Here is a 21,178-nt window from a genome sequence, read left to right as displayed (position 1 = left end):
CCCATTAAACTAGTTAATTTTACTCAATTAAAAGCAATTATGTCATTTATTTTTCTCAGACGCTGCTGACTGCGCGTGCGCAGACGCTTGCCCCCCCCCCCCCCATACGCCATACGCTCTTCTCGGGGCAGGGGATGAGTTTCCTGTCCTGGGTTAGACACTGTGGCGTGACGGGGCGGAGGTTCCAGCGTGGGCTCCCACAAGGTGCACAAGGTCCACTCCAAGGGAACAAGCACGCAGAAGGCAATAGGAGAATTTTACGCTCTTCACTGAACAAATATTCTATATTTAGACTAGTTAAAAAATAAAAATTATAAGTACAAAAAAATATTAAAATGTCACGCAGCCAGCGAACAGTGATTGTTGAATTTGAATTCACCAACAATAAATATATATATATATATTAATTTTTATCCAAAAATATACACCTAAAAAAAGTCTTACATATTTTAATAATACATATAAACTCTGTATTTTTTTTTTCCATTACCCGAATTAATCTCCATTTCAAACTTTGAGGTATGCCCTTAAATAATCCCGCATGGATACATTTCCAGTGTAAATCCCTCATATTTAAATATCTTTTAATGGTTCCCCGTGAGGCAGATTCTCTCCCCTCTGGACGCAGGCCTGGGTGGCAGCACATCTCAGATCGATTCAGTGAGACAATATTGTTTGGCTATCATTCGCTGCTTTAGCGTGAATGGCTTCGATCCTCTTTTAACAACATTTGTTTCCTATTGTGGTGGGGGGGGGGGGGGGGGGGGGGCAGGAGAGGAGGGCAGACGTGTGAAAGTGGCTGTTTGATTCTCTTTTTCATCCCCATGACCTCAGCTTTTGTGTCGCGTCACCCTGGGAATGTCACGCCTCACTACTCTACTTTAAGATGTTTCAGAAAGTACCCTTTGTTTTCGCTTCTCTCTCTCTCTCTTTTTTTTTTTTAAAGCTCACACAAAACTGTTCTTGGTCCCCCTCCCGCTATAAAGGATACTTCAGGCTGAGGCACGGTTCACAAGTGCAATGCAATTTGGCTTATCTCAGCCTTTGTTCGAGTTCCCTACAACTGACCAAACATAGTGGAGACTTGATCTACTGCTGCTTGAACTCGGGAGCAGATTCAGAGTCATGGTGGTATTTTCAGTGTGGACAAAAGGCCGACCAATATCCCATAACCCTGAAGCTCCAAAAGCCACACCGGTTTTTTTTTTTTTTGGGGGGGGGGGGTGATGCGCACTGTGCATGGCTCGGCTGGTTAACGCGAGTGATGCAAAGAAACAAACTGGCATGACGTTTGCAGTGCAAACAGAAAACAGAACAAACGTTTTGCTCTTTCAAGTGGACGACGCAAAATTCGGTGCGACATTTAAATCGTTTTAATAGCCCCCCCCCCCTGCTGCGCAGCCTGCATGCGTCCATCTGACACCTTGAGCGCGGATATATTAAAATAAAAACAGGTTATATATATTAAAAACTAAATTAAGACTGAATGAGTGCAAAAGATGTTTGGTATATATAGTTGGCACTTAGTTGTCATTATTGGGATTTGACAGGTGCTTAAAAAGCATCCGGAAGGGAAAAGAGTTAAACCCGCGCGTCTGATTTGCCTTTTTGTTCTAAAGTTTACGTTTATTCTTGGTTAATAATATCCCATAAACAGACGTATTAAATAACAGCACAATTAAAAATTATTTTATGCGCTGATTTAGATTGTTAAACATACAGCATGAAGAAAGAACTTCTGTTCTTCAACCTGCCCCGACATGGTTTCTGGGTGAAAATAACTCGGTGCCCCCCCCCCCCCCCCGCGCAAAGCGATTCTTTTCGTAATCCGTCAGACTGGTGATGGGGTGCATTGTGGATTTATGGGCGAAAATTAGCATAAATTATGAGCAAATCTGCGGGTGCGCGTGTGTGGTCCCTGGCATTGCAAGCCCTCCAAGCGGAAAGGTGGCCCCGGCCAAAAGCTTGAATGGCAATCGCTCAAAATAGCCCCCCCCGTTTGCGCTCCACATTCACATAATTGACTTATGGATATTTTATACAGTTTTCGCCACGCCATCCTCGAGGGTTTATTTGCATTTCTGAAGTGTTTCTGGGTCTCCCTTTACATAAACACAATAGATGTGAAGTTTCAGCCCAAGCAGAACGTTGTTTGCGCGCGTAATGCGCGCTCACGGCAAACTGTGTACAAGTCGCATCCGGTAAACAACATTAGAGAGTAATCGTTAAAAATCAAAACGTGATCATTCATCAGTGACGTGAACTCACCAGCAGTTCATTACACACGACTCTAAAAATAAGAGTACAAATATACATTTAAATCCTATAAAATTCAGCCCCAGCTCATCACGAATATTGTGGAAAATAACATTATTTTCGCGCCCATAGTCTCACTCCGAATATAAGGTTGCGAGTTTAAAACCCGCGGAAGAAGTATTCGCGCATACCTTCACACTCTGAGTGCCATCGCAGTTCCGGCAGCCGAGCCTTTTCACCCCCTTTTTCTGTCTTCAAATGGAAATGCTTTCCATTGGCCCAAGGTGTCCATGTAAATAGGTGTAAATGAAACCAGATTATGCCTTCCGCCCTGCCCCCCCCCCCCCCCCCCCCCCCTCTCCTCCCATGGCAATTGTCATGTGATAGCAAAAAGAGGTGGCACATTAATGGAGCGCCTCTCCAGGAGTCTTTTCTGCTCATGTCACAACATGAACCTCTCAGATGGTCGGAGGAAGGCCGTGGAGGCGCCGCTTAGCTCCGAGGACGCCAAATGAAGTCTATTCAGCTCCGCTAGCGGGACGAGCTGACTTACTTTGCAAGAAAGACTCGCAGCAGCCGCCACTCCATAAATGCGCACCGCCCGCACAGTGCAGAGGCGCGCACAACCTGGCTGTTTTACGCACAGCCCAGCTGCGTCTTTACAAGCTTTCCTCGGCTCTTGTTTTTCCCGCAAACCTTCGGAGGAAGGAACTAAAGGAGAGATTTTTTTTTTTTTTTTTAAATTAATTCTTCTTTTTTCTGAAGGTGTTGAGGATGCCCCGTCCTGGGAGAAACACGTACAGCGACCAGAAGCCACCCTACTCCTACATCTCCCTCACCGCCATGGCGATCCAGAGCTGCCCAGAGAAGATGCTGCCTCTCAGTGAAATCTACAAGTTCATCATGGATCGCTTCCCTTATTACAGAGAAAACACGCAGCGGTGGCAAAACTCTCTGCGACACAACCTGTCGTTCAACGACTGCTTCATTAAAATCCCGCGGCGTCCGGACCAGCCGGGGAAGGGCAGCTTCTGGGCGCTCCACCCGAGCTGCGGGGACATGTTCGAGAACGGAAGCTTCTTGAGACGCCGCAAAAGGTTCAAAGTGTTGCTTTCATCCGATCACCTGGCTCCCAGCAAACAGTCGGACGCTGCGCATTACCTGCAGCAGCAAGCCAAGCTGAGGCTGAGCGCACTCGCCGCCACGGGCACGCACCTCCCGCAAATGTCAAGTTACAACCTCGGAGTGTCTCAGAGCTCGACCTTCAAGCATCCCTTCGCCATCGAGAACATCATCGCCAGAGAGTACAAGGTTCCGGGGAGCCTGGCTTTCTCCACCATGCAGTCCATGTCTGCCGGGTACCCGCTCCACAACCAGCTGACGACCGCCTGGCCCCACATGTACAACACCAGCGTGATCGACACGGCGGCCCCCATCATGGCGGGCAGCGACTACAGCGCCTACGGCATGCCCATCAAATCCCTGTGCCACGGGGGACAGTCGTTGCCGGCGATCCCTGTGCCAATCAAGCCCACGCCGACCTCCATGCCCGGCTTCTCGGCGCTGCCTCCGCACATCCCCGCGTTCCTGTCGAATTCTCCCCAGTCTCTGAGCCCGACGTCCCCGCAAAGCAGCCCCGCAACGCCGAGCGAGACTCTGACGCGGCCGTCCACGCTGCAGTCCGTGGCCGTGCACTGACCACGAACACGCCGGGCCGGCTTCCACGCAGGGCCGCTTTATCAAATTCCAAAGTTTCTATTTTCTGTCGTCGGGAACTATCAAGGCGAGTTGCAGTGGATTTATTTGTGTGTGTGTGTACGTGTTGAATGTGTCGCTTTAAATCGTGTCATATAAGTCCAGCACAGAATCGCACAGCGAAGTATTGCTCTTGGAAATATATATTATTTGATAGTTCTATTTTTCTGTTTTGTTGTGTGAACCGTGCGGGAAGGAGAGGGAACCTGGAGGACTTTTGCTTCAGTGACATCAACTCAGATTTTTTTTTTTAAAGTGCTTGTAATTCCTTGTGGCAGTTTTCCCCGCTATATGTTCAAATAGCAAATTTTTTGCACCGTTTCTATGTGACCACTGAAATGTCAAAGAAATTGCGAGGAGACGGCTCTGTGTTTGCTTTTAATGCTGGTTAAGGGTATACCAAATAGGAAGAGGGATTCGGGTAAAAAAAAAAAAAAGGCAAAGTGAGTTATGAAATATTTTCAAAATGGGAAAATATCACGAGACGTTCTCAAAATGCAAGATGTGAATAATGCAAATAACTGATACTGAAATGTTGTAAAATGCACTTTTTAGTTTTGTGTTTTAGATATCTATTTTCCAGAAAATGTTCTGTGAAGCATTTAATTTAAAAAGGCTGTGGTGACCAAGTGTATCAAATGCTGTAAATTTGTACTTTTTTTTTAGGTAAAGCATGCATTCAAAAACACTGTGTTGTTATTTGGTCTGTTGTTGTTATTGTTGATGTTTTGTTTTTGTTTGTTCATTTTTGCAAGCATGCGTGCTTTCAAAAAGTGTGCAAACAGTCTGCAATGGATTGGAAAAAAGATGATCGTCGAAATATTTTCTCATTAAAAATAATAACAATCAAAAGCGTTTCTGAAGATTTAATATATTATTATTATTATTATTATTATTATTATTATTGAAGTAGCTAAATAAGGCTATAATTCGATTAGAAAATATTTTCCTGCTCACACAATTACTTTTTTCGTAATAATATGATCATGTTTATTTTTATTTTTATTTTATTAGTATTATTTTTCTCCTTCTAGCCAGACCTGTTTGATTTCAGTTTGAGGGTTGCGGAGCCGCAGAGGGAGAGAAATGAATCGTGCAGTCAATTAGGATGCATAGGAGTTGCGACGCTTTGGTCACAGCGCAGACAACTGAGCTCATTCATCAAGCTGGAGGCTGAACACAATTAAGCCCAACAATAAACATTTAGAAAAGCTGCACACGGTGTCCGAATAAATATTGTCTCATATTCTCTACTTATAATGTCATTGAGGGAAATTAAATAAGTGTTTTTGTGTTGGGGAATTTTATTCAACAGGTTTCAGAAAAGAATACAAGAATACAGATAGAAAAATATTTACAAAGAGGAGAGCTAAATATTTTTTAAATCTATTAGTTTCTTTGTCTTAAAAATAAAAAAACAGCGTATTTCGTTGGTTTGTAGAGAGCCACCGCCTATTTCGGGGTATTAAACAAATACATTAGAATTCCGTCACTTTATGCAACCGAGTAGATCAAATAAGCGTCTCGGGCCACTTCATTCTCCCTCATTCACTTGAATTGAAAGTGCAAAGAATAGCTAACTTCGACTGGGCCACCAATGTAGATTTAGCCTTTTTTTCAGCAGACAAAAAGGCTGATTTTTCACAAACACATTGCTGACTGGGGAACTAGGAAACGAGCTGCAAGACCCTTTTGGAATTTAAATCCAACCCTCCCCCCATGAACTGTTTGGACAACAGTGTTTTTTTTTTCCACCCTCACTTTGTGAATTTGTCTCTGTAACATTAATTCTGAATCTATAGACGATTAAATGTATTGAAGCTGCAACGCGGGTCAAAGCTTTATTTGTTATATATTTTTTCAATCATTTGTTTGTTTGGCAGATCCTCAACAATTACATTAAAACCATATTAACAAAAGGAAACTCTTCCATTGAGAACATTTAAGCAGTTAAACCACAAAACACCTGACACACACAAGTGAAAAAATAAATGTAACATGTAATGACAATATATATTTATTACACAGTTATAGTTGTGTATTTTTCTCTACTCACTTGGATTTCATTGTATACTTATGTTTGTCCTATTTGGTCTGTATTTCACTGTAATAATTAAAATGTTAATGTGAAATATAAATGAATGTTTGAAAAGATTTGTGGCCAATCAGAAGTTATTGTAAATTCATCCCAGAATGTGAAAGGTTTAAATAACTGAAGGTTTTATTTTTTATCAAAATGTTCAGCTCTAGAAGAAATGCACTTTCGAAAAAAAAGGGGAAAAAAGGCATCGTCCTTCCATTTTGTATACGTACGATTTAAATCGCAGGATGTGTGTCTGATGCTCACAATTTCTCGTCAGTCGAAATGTAGGCAGTCAAGGAATATAAATGAAAAGCATTATTTTACTGGCAATTATTCCAGTTGCAAATATAAACCAAAACCTGTTCAAACAAGCAAATAGATTTAACACCTGAGAGATACAATGTGGAAACATTGGAAATAAAAATGACCCAACAGGTGGGCATGGAACATGTTCTCCGACGCTAAAGAGAAACACAATCACAATGCCATTTGTGACACTATGAGTTTTATCTCCATCTAAGTGCACTCACTTTCCTTCCTCTCAGAATACATGTCAAATATATCCTGCTATTAAACAGATGATTTCACAGCAGCATTAGACGCATCAGTATGATCATGATCCAAGTCTGTGTTGTCCTTGTATACGCTCCACTTTGATGAAGAAGAAGGTCATCGTAGGCAGGGGATGAAATATAGGCCGCATGCAAAACCCCAATGTTGTAGTTTAATTAAAATAATTCATTAAAGTGGAGACCCAAGGTAATTAGCATGTATAATTTACGATTTGCTTAATGCATGCAGGCAGTGGCCTCCGCAATAAACTCAACTTAACCTCAAGTAAGGCGCTGATACGGACAGGATGCTGTTATTTACTGTGTGTTTATTGTTTGGCTATTTGTCAAGAGTAAGTGTTTCATAAAACCCTGGCCGTTATTTGGCTCCTGCTGCACACAAACAACTTATTTGTTCACGGGTTTATCTTGTGGATTTATGCTCACTCATAGGAGGAGCTGTCAGATTCCAGATACTTGGAACTGCCCTCGCTTTTCTTTCCTTTTGGAACGTGTGCGTTTGTGGTGATCCTGCAGTCCGCGGCGTTGAATGCACTTTTGCTGGCTCTCTGGGCTGACAGAATGAGGACACAGACAAGCACCACGTAGCGCCTCTTCCCTCCCGCAGCAGACTGTCGGCGTTGACTTTCAGAGGCAGCAAAAGAAAAAGTGATAGACAAAAGGTGCGTTAATAATTATGCTCTGCAAACGTGCCAATCGCTGACAAGCCTTTGACATTTTGATGCATGGCTAGTGGCTATATTTAATAACTTCCTGCATGTGTACTTTAAAAAACAACAGCAGCATTGTTAAAGCAAATATTTTCTGAAGTCTTGGACCATGGTAAACATGTTTATTCTAGTGGCAAATAGACCAACATGCTGCTCTCCTGGCATGGCAAAGGAGCCTAACAGCTAACATGCTATGACAAATCATACACAATATGAAAATAATACCCTACAAGTGATACTCTGGTTCTCCCAGAGCATCTTTATGGGACTTTCAATCATCAGCCATAATGTGGGACTTCTGGGCTAAATGCACTGTCTTGGGGGGGGGGGGGCAAAGGGCAAGTATAGTGGGTAGCCAGAGGGAGACACAGGGGAGTGTAGCAGCAGCATTCAAGGCTGGCTCAGCCAAACACCCATGTGTGCATGAAATTAGAGTGTCAACATCTGATTCATGCTGCTTTGTGGAGACTGTGAAGCAAATTATGCTAGCGGGTGGCAGCCAGGAAATTCCACTGAGCTGAAGCAGACAGCGGCAGCGTGACGTTACAGCAGGTCGTAGGTTCAATTCCATAAGCGGCGGCAAAAGTTTTTTACGTGATAAATTTAAAGGTTTTCACTTCCAAAATGTATTTTAAATGAATTCCCGGTAAAGACAGTGAAATGTAGGCTCCCTAATGGAAGCAGGTGTAGTAAAGAAGCAGCAATGGGGTGATAGGAAATGGGGTGATAATTGTTATTCATGATAAGGATGCATATTGTGAGAGAGGTGGAGTGTGTGAGCTGTGAAGGAGTGTCAGCAGGCAAACTAGGGGTTTATAGAAAGAAAGAAAAATGACAGTCATGAAACATTTTTCCTTATTACATTTTTTTTTAGTAGAAATATATTTGGCCAGACTTCAGCCTTCATCTGTCGATATCTCTTCTTACCTGGTTTTGCAGAACTTTCCCTGTGTGTTGCTGAGCTTTTAGAGAACCGCTTTGTAAATTCTGAGGCAAATTTGGTGATTCTCAGCGATGTATAAATAAAATGTTGTGATTTGTTTGGGCGGGATGTTAACTTCGTAAGATGGTGACAATAAGTGGTACATTTCCCAAATGCAACGCCCTGCCGTCTCTGAGTGTGGATTGATCTCTTGTTATTGCCTCCTGAGAGTGTGAAAGTGCAGGGCGGGTTGAGACAAGGTGTGACAGAAAACCATCCATCAAAGTTCAGGCTCCAGCCCTGTCAGCCTACAACCTCCAAGTCATCGCATGTGACTCACAAAACGCCTCGGTTTGATCGGTAAAGTGGGGTCAGCGAGTAGTTAAATTCCTCGGTGCCCGGCCTTAATTCTGATGTGTGAATTTCCTTTGTCTTCTGATGTTTCATTTGGCATGCCTGTGAAGGAAGGGTGTGTTCTGACAGCCAGAATTGTCTGCTTTGTCCCGTCTTGTCTTCTGCAGTCTAATCCCTCGCACCAGCAGCTTATTTGATAATCGCAATTATTTTTGTAGGAGTCCGACAGCTAGAGTCTCGCCAAAATGCTCGTTCATGCAAAACCTCAGTGTGGGAAGCCAGGCAAATACAAACACGCGACTTTAATGAAGGGTGCTTAAAAGATTTGACACCACAATGTTTTGGGTTCTCGAGTGCTTTAGCTGCTGGGTGCTAGAACTGTAACAGATTCTGTGGATTTTAGCAGACATGCTATTTCCCCTCAGAAATGTGTGACGAAAAAGCTCATTCGCCACCTTTCTGCGGGATCTCATCGCAAACCTCTCGCGCCGTAAACTAACACTTACGCAGGACTTCAAAGGTGCACGAGATAGCAGAGGTGAGAAAAGGGGCCAGCATCCACTCGGGGCCAGTTTCCTTCCACAGATGAGATGGAGCTGATTAGTGAGGAGTGTGCAGCGAGGCCCTGTGGGGCAAGCAGCTGGAGGAGCACTCCCCCGTGGGAGTAGTAGGGAGAGGTGTGAGTTTTGACAGCTCCCGTCTCTCCCCCTCTGGATACTACAGGGTCAGGACACCTTCGGTAGACCTGAGCTCTGCGCTGCGTATAGGAAGTCAGCAGTAATTGCCATTCAGCCAGTGGGACCGAAGCGGAGGCAACAATAGCCAGTGAAGAACACACACAGCCCGTTTCCTCTTTGTCTCAATGCATTTGAGGTTCTGTCAGAACATGGTCACACACACACACAAAAAAATCTCTCGCAATCATACAATTTTGCAGGAGTTGAAGAAGAAGACGAATCGTCCTGTTGAGGACTCAGAGCCTGGTCCAATCCCGGCGAAGCGCCCAGATGGCGGCTTGTTATTGCATAACAAGGCTGGATTGTTCTGCTAATGTAACTTCATCTGTCTTTGATGTAATCTCATGTTGCCGCTGCCAGTGTGAAAATCCCCATCAAGTGCATGATCCGACGGCACTCCCATTGTGATTGTGATAATCTCCCGCATTGAAATTCCACTTTGTTCCTTTGTTTCTTTGTCAGCGGACACAATGTGAGGTTAATTAGCAGCCACTGGTAGCCTCTGCGTTCCTGGATGCTTGGTCTCATCTGAAGTGTACTCCTCACTGGCACTAACAGGACCAAGCACAGGACCGTGATCTGATTGAAAGTAGGCAGAATACAAATGCAGCCGCTACTTAATCTGGTTCACACTGACGGGCAGGCCTCAAAAGCATCGCTGCGATCATTGCCTCCTGACTTGGAGTGACAAACACGTAAGAATTAAGGCAGCATCGCTTCGGGATGTAAAACGTTGTTGAACGGCTTCATCGTGGTCGATTCGGAGGCGTCACTGTGTCATTTTCTGCTTCTTCTGTGGTGCACAATCGCTCTCACATGCATTTATCTGCAATATTGCCCTTCCGCCACTTCAGAACTCCCCATTCCCTGGTGGTCTAATTTATGTTAAGTCACAAGCCTCCCCTATGGCTGTTTTGAAATGTTCAGAATGAGACTGTGTGCTCCGGGTTCATGCCAGCCCCACAATCCCCTGTATAATTGTCCTCTATGGGAGAGCACATCTCAGTGAAACCAACTGCAAGTCCATGGGGCAGTTTCCTTAAGAATGAGTGGACTTCTTAGGGGGTTCCACCGCGATCCAGTTTCTCTCGTGAAGCAAGTAATTAATTCAAATCTCAGGAAGTCAATAGCTGCTCGGATCAGAGGCACGGAGCACACAGCTGCTGGTACTTTGGAACGCACCGTTTCTCTTCTCAGGAAGTTGCCAGACAAAAAGGTTACAGTGGCCGCACCCACCCGGGCACGGCTCACACAACTGCCATTTACATCTGTCATTTTTGTGCACTTATCACACGCTGCACACTTCATTACATTAATTGTGGTAATGATAAGATTCACACAGGCTTCTGGGAAATGAGGTTCTCTATGAATGATGTAATACGCTGTCATTAAACAAGCTTTCACGGCTCGGAGTTTCTCGTAGCTACAAGTATTTTGTCTCATGTTGATTTTACATTTTTTTCTTGATTTGAGAGTTTTAAAAAAGTCTGAATATTTTGGTATTTGATCAAATATTTAACTGAGCAGGGTCTTGGTTTCCCTAACAGTTTTATTTTGAGTTCCTTCAAACTGTGAAAGAAAGCCAGTCTCTGTTGCATTTTTTGATGATCTCCTCATTTTCTATTTTAATTTTTTTTTTATTGGGTCATTAAATTCATGAGGAAAAGTGCGGAATGATGAAACATGATGAAAGAGCCAGGGCAGCACTTTAAGAACGAAGAGTGGCTGCAACCGTCTGTGTTTACTGTAAACTGTACGTCTCACAAAAGAATAAGACATTTTGAGCTATTTAATCGTAATTTTGTTCCACCATGTGTCTGATTTTGGAGTAATTCCAAGAGGAAAACTTGAAGGCGTCAGACCGGAACTCAAACTGCAGTCTCTTCCACATGATCTCCTGAGCTGTCATCCAGAGATCAGAAGGACATTCACGGGCTGTAAACTTCTCATCTTCTTCTCAAGACGGGGCAGGGCTGGGCTAAATGCCTCGCCGGGCTGCTCCCTGCAGCTCATTGTTACCCGTCCCGTAGAGGAAGCCGCCGTTGTGCTTCCAGGCTGCCTCTGACAACAAGTGTAAATACGGATCTAAATAACAAACAGGGGAATGCAAGCCCGTGTGCGTCACAGTGGGCTTCACAGGGCTCGGCTTTCGCTCCACACTGACCACCTTAATGACTCGGTCAAAGAGAGCGTGCAGCGGTTGGCTCATTTCTCTCCTTTGGCATCATTAAATGGCACTGTAGCAGACAAATGAAATACTGGGCCTGTGTGTGTGTGATGGCTTATTGGCTTTGGTTTGTTGTAACAGACCAAAGACCCAAGGAACTATAGAGCAAAATAAGCACAAGTCTCAATATTGGCGAGTTTCTTTCTAGGCTGCTCATTTAATTGCCTGATGAGAAACATCTTGTGGAAGACGACTCTGTGCAGAGTGATTGACACTGCATCTGGGTGAGTCAGCGAAACAAGCCTTGTTTACGATTCACGTGTTAAGTATTAATGTAAGTGAACAGAGTTAATGTCGTGCAAGACACGAGGCTCGTCTCCCAGAGAGGAAGAGTTCTTACAGCCGTCTTCAGCCGTTTTTAATCGCCTGTTTTTAAGATGCCATCAAACGCTATTATTGATATTTCTCTTGATGGCGAAGGAGGTTTGTTGTTTAACATGATTTTTCCCGACTGGGACTAAATCCCCACGGTGCCATCAGAGTTTGCCTCCACTTGACCTTTGTCAGACAGGAGCCCTTCTTGTTGTTGGATGGAGTGTGTGTTGTGCAGCTTGACTGAGCCCCCCCCCCCCCCCCCAAGCATATCGGCGAATTATGAGTCCCGCTCCTGACACCCGCTCCGGTTTGATGAGAGCGCTGTGCAGGGCCAGCAAAGGGCTTGCCCTCCTGGCCACAAATCAGCCTGGAAACCAAGCTTGTATCTTCAAAGAGGGCCCCCCCCCCCTCCCACCGTGATTTACAGCCCCCACAGAGACAAAGTTAGGCACGGCCACTGTCTCTGCACCTGGGCCTTTATCACGCGGCCAGGATGAGCTCTTTGCAGAAGACATTCAGATGTACGAGGAGCAGATTAGGCCGACTCAATCTTCTTTTGCTCGGAGAGCGGGAGAAAAGAAAGGGAACTTCAAGCAAAGCTCCATCCCTCTGCGTCTTGAATGAGTGAAAGGGTTCGGGACTGAAAACAGCCTTGTGTATTCAAAGTGCTAATTCACAACTTATTCCTCTAATACACTCATGAAGCACTTTTAATTGTGTTAGTTCGCATTCCAAAGACATGTTTGTCGCGTTTAATTGGAGGTCCCTTTGAAATCATTGAAATGTATGACTTGCGGGGGCCAACTTAAACAGTTCTCATGTGCTTAGCGTGGAGGATGGAAGGCTTTCATTCCCAGGCCTGGGGGGCTCTCGAATACTGGCCGTTAGTGTAAAAGTGATCCTGAAATGATCTCCATGTGACATGCATACAATTTTATTTTTAATGTTTTGGATGTTTCAAACTCAGATGCTCAGTTTAATAATTTATCTTAAAGCCAAACAAAACTAAATGGATTTAAAACTTGGATGTCTTTATAAAAAAACAAATTAGGGTTTAAAATATGCTGAAACCTCTGCATGTCTCGGTAACCTTTTCACATAAACTATGGACTTCTTTTTCCCCAAGTATTCTTTCATAAGCCATCCCGTCTTCCTGTCCCGCATCATCCTTTAATCCAAAGGAAAGGCCCGGACAGCCGGCTGTCATTTAAAGCGGCCGCTTCCAGGACTCTTAGCCTAAATAAAGTCAGTGTAGCATGAATCTAATTCTGTGGGTGCATGGGCCCGGGCTGCTGAATGTTGCGTCTAGAGAGTCAGTCCTCTTTAAAACCTCTGTGTGAATGCCTGGCGACTGCACGGTTACCCGCGGTGAAAGGACCACCCACTTAGGGTTGAGAGGGGATTTGAAGCTTCCCTGCTTGCTCATTCCTTTCTGATACTGTTTGCTGCTCATCCAGATTGTGCCGCTCTCAGCGTTGCTCTATAGTTTTCTGAAAGCAAGCTTCAACTGCCAATCTTTCTTTTGGGCCGATATCCATCTGTGCGTTCATACACTGGGAGGGATTTCCGAGGACCTTTAATACATTTTCTTCAAACTTGTTAATAGTTCAGTTCGTAACGGACAAGAGACTTGGCAAATATTGAATTTCGACTCTCGTGCTTGTAGCTCTTGCATGAACAGGAGTAATACTGATTGTGTCTGATAAAGAAAACCACTTGGAGAGCGCAGACCTCCGCCAAGCACCTCAGTCCCCCTATATTTACACCCAAAATTATTGTCCTACATTTATTTTATCTGTATGCTTAGATTCCTTAACCATAAAAACATGTGAAAATTTACCCCGATTTCAACTAGATCTCCTCAGGTATTAAAGACAGAACAAATCCGCTGACCTGCTCCGACGCGGAATTGACTCAGCTATAAGGCGATGCTTGTTAGGAATCTCTAACTCTAATGTTAAATGCACAGTAGACCGAAATGCAAGTGTGCCCCTAATTTTAGTAAAATCTAAAACTCAATGTCATATCAAATCGATATCCGCAATCCTGATCCGATCCGGATAAAATTCGGAGGCAAGACAGACAAAATTCCCAACATCTCCCAAAACATTTCTGTTGCTAACAAAAGGTTATGTTGCTAAAAGACAGACAGACAGACAGAAAGACAGACAGACGGCAGCTTCACATACATAACCTCCTTGGCGGAGATAATAGTTGATGACGTAAAGGAAAAAGACATTTAAAATACACCTTGCACCCTTCACATTATATTTAAAATCAATGATAATTTCATTTATGCTTTTCCACAGAGGCGCATCCAGAACGCTCAACATTCCTTTTCTCCGCTGCTCCTGCAGGTTGCCTCTCATCCCCGCTCCTTCTCCCTCCGCTTTGCCCCGTTTTCTATGAGGTCTTGTATATTTGGATTTCCCGCTTCACTGCTCCACCCCAACATGTTCATTTGCAACTGCCCGTCTCCATTTACAACCCGTTTTGATCAACTTTTTTCACAAAGCACAACAAAACAGAGGGAGGGGAGCCTCGCTGCTTGTGTGTGGGGGGGGGAACGACACAGCCAGGAACATTGTCCATGAACTTCTCCTCATCTCCATCCCCCAGTGTTATAGACAAACAATCCTTTCCATATGCAGGGGAAGGGGTCATGGCGTTAACAGAAGGAGGAATGCTTTGGGGAGAAAATATTGTTCAGCAATGACACAGAAGTAATTTGGGTCTCGCTGAGTGATTTCATCAGGGTCTTTTGTTGCCTCAAAGTGTTTGACCCAGAGGTCCCTGTCAGCCCTGTTGTTAATGGGAGCCAGAGCAGAGTGACAGCCCCAGAAAGTAAAACATTTTACTACTAATAGTGGGCCTCCGGAGGCTTAGGCATAAATATTTAAGCTCCTCTCCCTTGTCCCAAATACTGGGGGGTCTCCATGGTGCATTTATCTATAATGCAAGAAAAGAGCAAACACATCCGCGAGATGCTACTGTACAGACTTGTTGTAATTTATTCTCAGAGTTATTCAACGGAATAATAATGTATGTTAACTAAAAGTTTTGTACGCAGGGAATTGTAAGAGTGTTTAATGCCGGCTTCATTCTGCTTCGCAGGGCTGCGTGATTGCAAACACAAACTCCTAACGTGAATGAAGTCTGATAGGATTTCCCTAATACATCCCAACATGAAGTGATGGTACGAGCCCGGGCCCATTTCTCAAAGTAAACTTCATTAAACCGACTGCGTGGCTTGTGAAGGTGGTCTGACGTGCCCTGAATGATGGTCTCCGCAAACAAAGCTGCTACACAAGCCATCGAATTATCTCTGTCAAACTTTGGCGTAATCTGAGCTGATCCTCTTAAAAATATTTAAATGAAAACATTTGCACATCAATGGGAGCCATGGCAACGCTGTGTGTATTCTTCTTCGGGTGGGGGGGAGTGTGCCTCTTTAACACTGCGCTTTAGAAAAGCACATCTCCTCTGTTGTGTTGACAAACAACAAAACAAACAATATTAAATGGAAGCGCTGAAGTTTCTCACATCATTGAGGGATTGAGGAACCCGAAAGGCTGAATGAACACTCCAGCCTGAGACGCTGCTCATCGTATGATTGGTGCTTGGGGATGTGTCGCTATGCAAGGGCTGTAGAGCAGAATGAAAGCGTTTTGAATAAGATGACCAAGGCCGTGTGAGTGAATCTAATGCGGGACTCCTCACTGAGCTGCTGCAGGGGGCTTTCTAGGTTCCACGCTGAGAACCACGAGGAGAACCTCTCCCTCTAGTGGAAGAAAAATCCTCCTGCACCAACTTCAAACCAGCTCAGCTCTGACTCCTTCACACAAAGAAGCTAAAAACGCCTTCTGGAGACATCGTGATTGTGAGAATAACGCTGCTTCCGCTGCACTTCCTCTGCATTCTGGGGAAATGGGCGTTGTATTAATATAGCTCGTGGCTTCATTGGGTTTTGGATGGTAGATTCATTAATTTGTGGCTAATAGGCACAAACACGACTAAACAAACTTCTTTACTTTAAGCTCAGGCTGTACATGCATCTGTGTAAGTAATGTGAATTATGCAGATTGTGTTGCTTATTCTGACAAAGAGGTTTTTTTTTTGTAAGAGGTGCTTTAAAAGATTAGTCCTTCCTGGCATCTTATCAATTGTACACTTGCATGAATAAGTTATAGCCGCAGATTTGAATTATTAGTCTGCTTTGCTCTAACAAATATTGGGTGGTGATTGATGACAGGGGTTGTTTATAAGCAAACTAATATCATCAATTTTACAATACAGCAGGCATGGACTGATGGGGATAACACAAATACGTCCTGCAACCTGTTTCATCAACTGTGCTACAAGGCAAACATGAAACTTAATAAAAGAAGAGTTTCATGTCAACTATTTGTACTTTCACGTTAAACTGCAGTTGCGTTTTTGAATCTAATTATGCTTTTCTGTTCCTCAAGCCTCCCCAGAAGACATTGGCTCTCTGATGCAACGCACAGAGATGATCAGGGTTGAGCTCAGGCTCGTAACTCTGTCGCAATCCATGCCTGCAAACTGGTAGCTTACAGGAATAGAGCCCCTCTGGTCCTCGGAGTAAAATGTGCTTTAATCAGCTGAACATCAATTAACAGTTGGAAATAAAATGTCACCTTGCTGTTTCGGGGGGGGACGACTTCTCCCCCTCAAGCTTTCATTTGAAAAACTTTTATATTCTTTCTTATGGTAATTTTCTGATGGCCAAACACTGTCTTCCTTTACTGGGGCTGCTAATTACTATTTGCAAAGTTTTAAAACTCAACAAAGTGAACTCAGGCAAACGGCTGCGCTGCAAAATAGCAGCAGTATGCAAATATGTTTTTACTAGGCCTGCTGTTGATCTGGGTTTTGTATCTGAAACCGAGATGGTTGTTTGTTCACGCGAGAAAGGTTAACCGGAAAGGATTAGGTGGCAGAACGAGACGCGCATCCATATTTGGGCTTTAAATACTTTACTTAAATCCCCAAATTCAAACAAACATGCAACGTTTTCGAACATAAACGAATCCTTGTTTTCTCCTTAGAGGACTACAAAAATCATACAATATATTCCTATTATAGTCAATTTGGAACAAATTTCAATCGCTTTGTCTCATCTCAGTGCAAAATGAAGCCATTTCATCCACTTTGTCTTCAGGTGTGGTTCAAATAATGCCCCTAGATCCTGCAGGGCAGGCAGGCTGCATATGGGACCATATGATGAGGTAGCACCGCGCCGCATATATCAGCCTTCCGCTGTGATAATTCTCCAAAGTTAAACATCCATAAAAGGCTTGAGAACTCTGACCTTCACAATCTAACTAAGCGAGAAAAGCCAATGATGCGGAACAGACCCTCTGCAGCGCTCGCAGGATGATAAACTATGCTCCCAGCTTTGCTAAAAAATAACTGTATGTCTTCGTTGACATATATAGCGGCAGCATTTCAATACGATCCCAATTTATTTTGCACTAAAATGGTTTACTGTCGGCGATAAAGCACATGCAGCAAGAGGCGGAAGGACGAGGCTGCTTTGGTGCAGCGAGCGCGTCTCAAAGGCATATTGTTCTCGGTGCAGCTCAAGAGCACATCTCAGCGACGCGCCTCAACTCCACAAGAAGGCCGTAAAAAACGATCAAAACTTATAAAGCTTATCATTAGTCTGCCTCTTGTCACTCGTTCCTGCTCCTCGACTCACAGGTAGCTGTTTTCGCTTCCGTGACTTTTGGCAAACTTATGAAAGACTTCTATCACGAGTGGGAATCTTAGCACAACAGTAAATAATTTGATCTTACAAGATATGTTTATAACAACCCCCCCCCCCCCCCCTTTCTCTGCTGTCACCATCTCATGCACAAATTCAATGAATTTACAGACATTTAGGCACCCGGGTAGTATTTGTCACTTGGCGTCAAATCGTTATCTTAGAGAAGCAAACGGAGGAGGAAAGGGTTTTGCTTGTCGTGAGTGCGTGTCATGAAGCAGGGTCATTTACAATCTGATAACATATTCAGACACTGAGCGGATAAGCGAGCAATACATCTTTCGCCACGCCTGCCCTTCACACTTGTCATAGCAGCGCCATAAACAGCATCCATAACAATTGAGCCCACAGAGGGAAAACCTCCAATATGCAGAGGAGCCTGGAGCGAGGACACACTTTGTTAAGAACAAGATATGTTTTTCAAGTCCTTGCGAAGGCATAAAAACAAAACAAAAAAAAAACAAGCATTCTTCTTCTGACGTTAGATACATTCTCAGCAGGAATTTTATTTTGCAGCAAACAGCAGTATAATGAATGGAGAATGCACTGTTTAGTGGGAGCGTTCTATTATTTGTATACTTGGCGGTGGAAATCCTGATGCGGTTGCAATTAATCATAATTAAGAAGGTTTTGACAAGAGCTTGGGGACAGAGCAGACAAAGCCCTCTATCTAAATTCCCAAGGAAGGCACAATGAAATGATGGGAGAAGGATGCAGGCAGCTAATGAGATATGTTCCCCGTAATGTGGGTCTTGTTATGATCCCTGGTTTGCTGTGCGTTAAGGGAGACAACTGAGGGTCGCAACTGCTGGCTGGAGAAGGGAGGACCCGCACCACCTTGTTTCTCTTAACCTCCTCCTTGGATCTATTACAGTGCACTTCACAAGGCTAAGTACCATTTAATTTAGTCGTCCTCCCATATTTATCTTCTGCGTGTGATTTATGAGGTAAAATATATGCCCTGGAAATGTAAGGTATCTCTATACTGCACCGGATCCATATCTAAATACACACAATGTCACAAAAGCAGCTTTTCTCTCCCATTAATATCCTATAATTCTATTTATGTTTGTGTTATTTTTTTTTTCTAATTACCATCATTATCTAAACACAGGATAGTGAACTCTGATTTTAAATTCTTTGCATTGTCTTACACACCTAAGGCCAGTTTTGTTGAAATTAATGTTTTTAATTTTCCTTAAATTTGTAATTTCCGATGTAAAATGTTAGCCCTTTATATTACTTTCCTTAAAGCTCACACTTCACACCAGTCTTAACTTTTATCACACATTTTACTCTTGTCATTGTGATTAAAAAGGCTTTGAACTCACCAGGGCAAAAATCTATTGTCATTTTTTCTTTGTGAGTTTTAAATAAAAGCATTCCTTTAAAAATGTTTTTGTTTATATCACCTTCAGCATTCACCACATAATAATTAGCAAACTGAAACTGGCTTCATCTTAGGGTCTCTTCAGACCTAATATTATAATGTTTGTGATCACTCCTGCTCAATATGCAAAATAAAACATTTCACATTTATATCATTTCTATTTGGCAGAGAGTGCTGCATGATTCTGGTCCAGAATCTGCCTGCAGTTAAAAGAAGAATGAGATGTTTGCAAAGGCCTTGGTGCATGGGCAATCATCCTGCATAAATGTAAGTCAGGCAGCTTGTTTAGTGTGTACTCCATCCCCGAGAATCCATTTCAATATAATACTGATGGTACACAAATGACTACTTCTGCTCATGCAGAGGACATTGATTGAATAGATGCTTGGCCGGGGACATATTTGTAAAGAAGAAGATCTCAATGCATCCTCAGCTGCATTCACAGCGTGTACTTAACACTGCAAACTGGTAATCGGATCACCAAAGACGTCAACTGATGCAGAAGGTAGGCAGGGACCTCTTCACCGGTGAAGCTATTGGAGACGCAAACCCTTGAGTTAAACAGCTTAGCAGAGAAAGACCGAGGTCAGCGACCTTAATGCTGAAGAAAGTCGCAGCTTCTCAGCGCCAGTCTGTCTGATTGGATGTGTCAAACCTGACTGAGTGTGAGATGAAGAGATGAACGGCCCCCCGTCCCCGACGCCACCCTCTAATTTTCCTTTTGCAAACGAAATAAACGCAGTAAATGGCTCCTCATGAGCAGCGTCGAGACAGCAAATTGCAAAGTGAGCATCCCATCCTCAACATCTGCTTACTGGAGGCTAATGTCCCGGGAGGGCGCATATATGTCCTGACACTGGCATCTCTCAATCCCCGCTGCTCCTGGATGGAGGAGCAAAACACACTCCGGGTTGAATAATTCAGCCAGCGATCATCCACGCAGACAGGCGGGGCGAGGACGGCCCAGAGGGTTGCACAGTTCACACGTGTGCCCGTCGGTTTGGACGCCGCGAATAAAGACGTGGTTATGATCAACACAAGTTAAGCATCGATTGGTCAGTTCCAGCGACTATAGCAGGAATGCCAGCTGGTTTTGCTATCAAGTCGTATTTCACCGTATCATGAGGGGAGATTTGTTGAGTGATCTGGAGAGCCGTCCCACTTGGCAAAGTGTTGACTTGTGTTTGATTTCATAAATAATTGCAGTCGTCGGGGACGCCGCATTGTTTTAGGCTTAACGGTGTTGTTTACCCACGCCACATGTCTGAGGGAGAGACACCGCTGTGGATACACAGCGCCCTCAAGGAATCTTACCAAGGGCCCACGGTTGGCAAGTGTATTAAACTGAGTGTGTGTGTGTGTGTGTGTGTGTGTGACTGTGTATGTGTGTGTATTAGTGTGTGACAGAACTTAAAAGGGGGGAGACAAACAACGTGCATCTAGTACTTTAGGTATTTAGGCGAGGCTGTAAGCAAACACATCCGTGGCATCTGGAGCGATCTTAGCTCACTGCTGCTTAAGTGAATGAGTATTCCACGCCATTATCCAGACACATAATACAAGTAACATGCTTTTTTTTTACCTCAATGTTAACACATTAACCAACAAGCATGCGGCCCCAATAGAAAGTTTAAACGAGAGGTGATTGATTGTTCCCTTGATGCCCTCCTGTCGGCTCAATTTATGTCAGCAGAGGATACATGAAAGACAGAAACCGTCGACGCCTCTGGCCCAAATCCCTCTTTGCGCTCACAAATGTAGAAATTCCTTCCAAAACAACAAAAACCCAGAACTTTTACAATCCTCATGACCCCAAGAGTTTTCAGAGTGAGAGAGGGGAAACACATTTCTTTTGGAAGAGGCGTGTCACTCTCCTTTACATTTGTTCGGCGTCTTGCGTGAAAATCTCCATGGTGGACTGAGTGCGTGTGTTTGCGTGTGTGTGTGTGTGTGTGTGTGTGTGTGTGTGTGTGCGCACTTACATATGTTTGCATGCTAAGGAGAGCTGAGAGGTGGAGGCATTGGAGAGACTTGGAGCTGATTAAGGCTCGGTGCTTATGCTTCCTCTG

General features: G+C 43.9%; 1 protein-coding gene across 1 annotated transcript; it reads left to right on the top strand.

The window, feature by feature from the left end:
• The first annotated feature begins 3,030 nt into the window (after nucleotides 1-3,030).
• foxb1a (forkhead box B1a) lies at nucleotides 3,031-3,954 on the top strand. The gene has a single exon (XM_068739644.1). The coding sequence runs from the start codon at nucleotides 3,031-3,033 to the stop codon at nucleotides 3,952-3,954; it is 924 nt and encodes a 307-aa protein (XP_068595745.1).
• Nucleotides 3,955-21,178: the final 17,224 nt, after the last annotated feature.

Source organism: Brachionichthys hirsutus, chromosome 5 (genome assembly GCF_040956055.1).
Source record: "Brachionichthys hirsutus isolate HB-005 chromosome 5, CSIRO-AGI_Bhir_v1, whole genome shotgun sequence".
In the NCBI taxonomy this organism is placed as follows: Eukaryota; Metazoa; Chordata; class Actinopteri; order Lophiiformes; family Brachionichthyidae; genus Brachionichthys; species Brachionichthys hirsutus.
This window is presented reverse-complemented; position numbering and strand designations above follow the sequence as displayed.

Coding starts and splice junctions, on each gene's coding strand:
- foxb1a (XM_068739644.1), top strand. CDS start 3,031: ATGCCCCGTCCTGGGAGAAACACGTACAGCGACCAGAAGCCACCCTAC.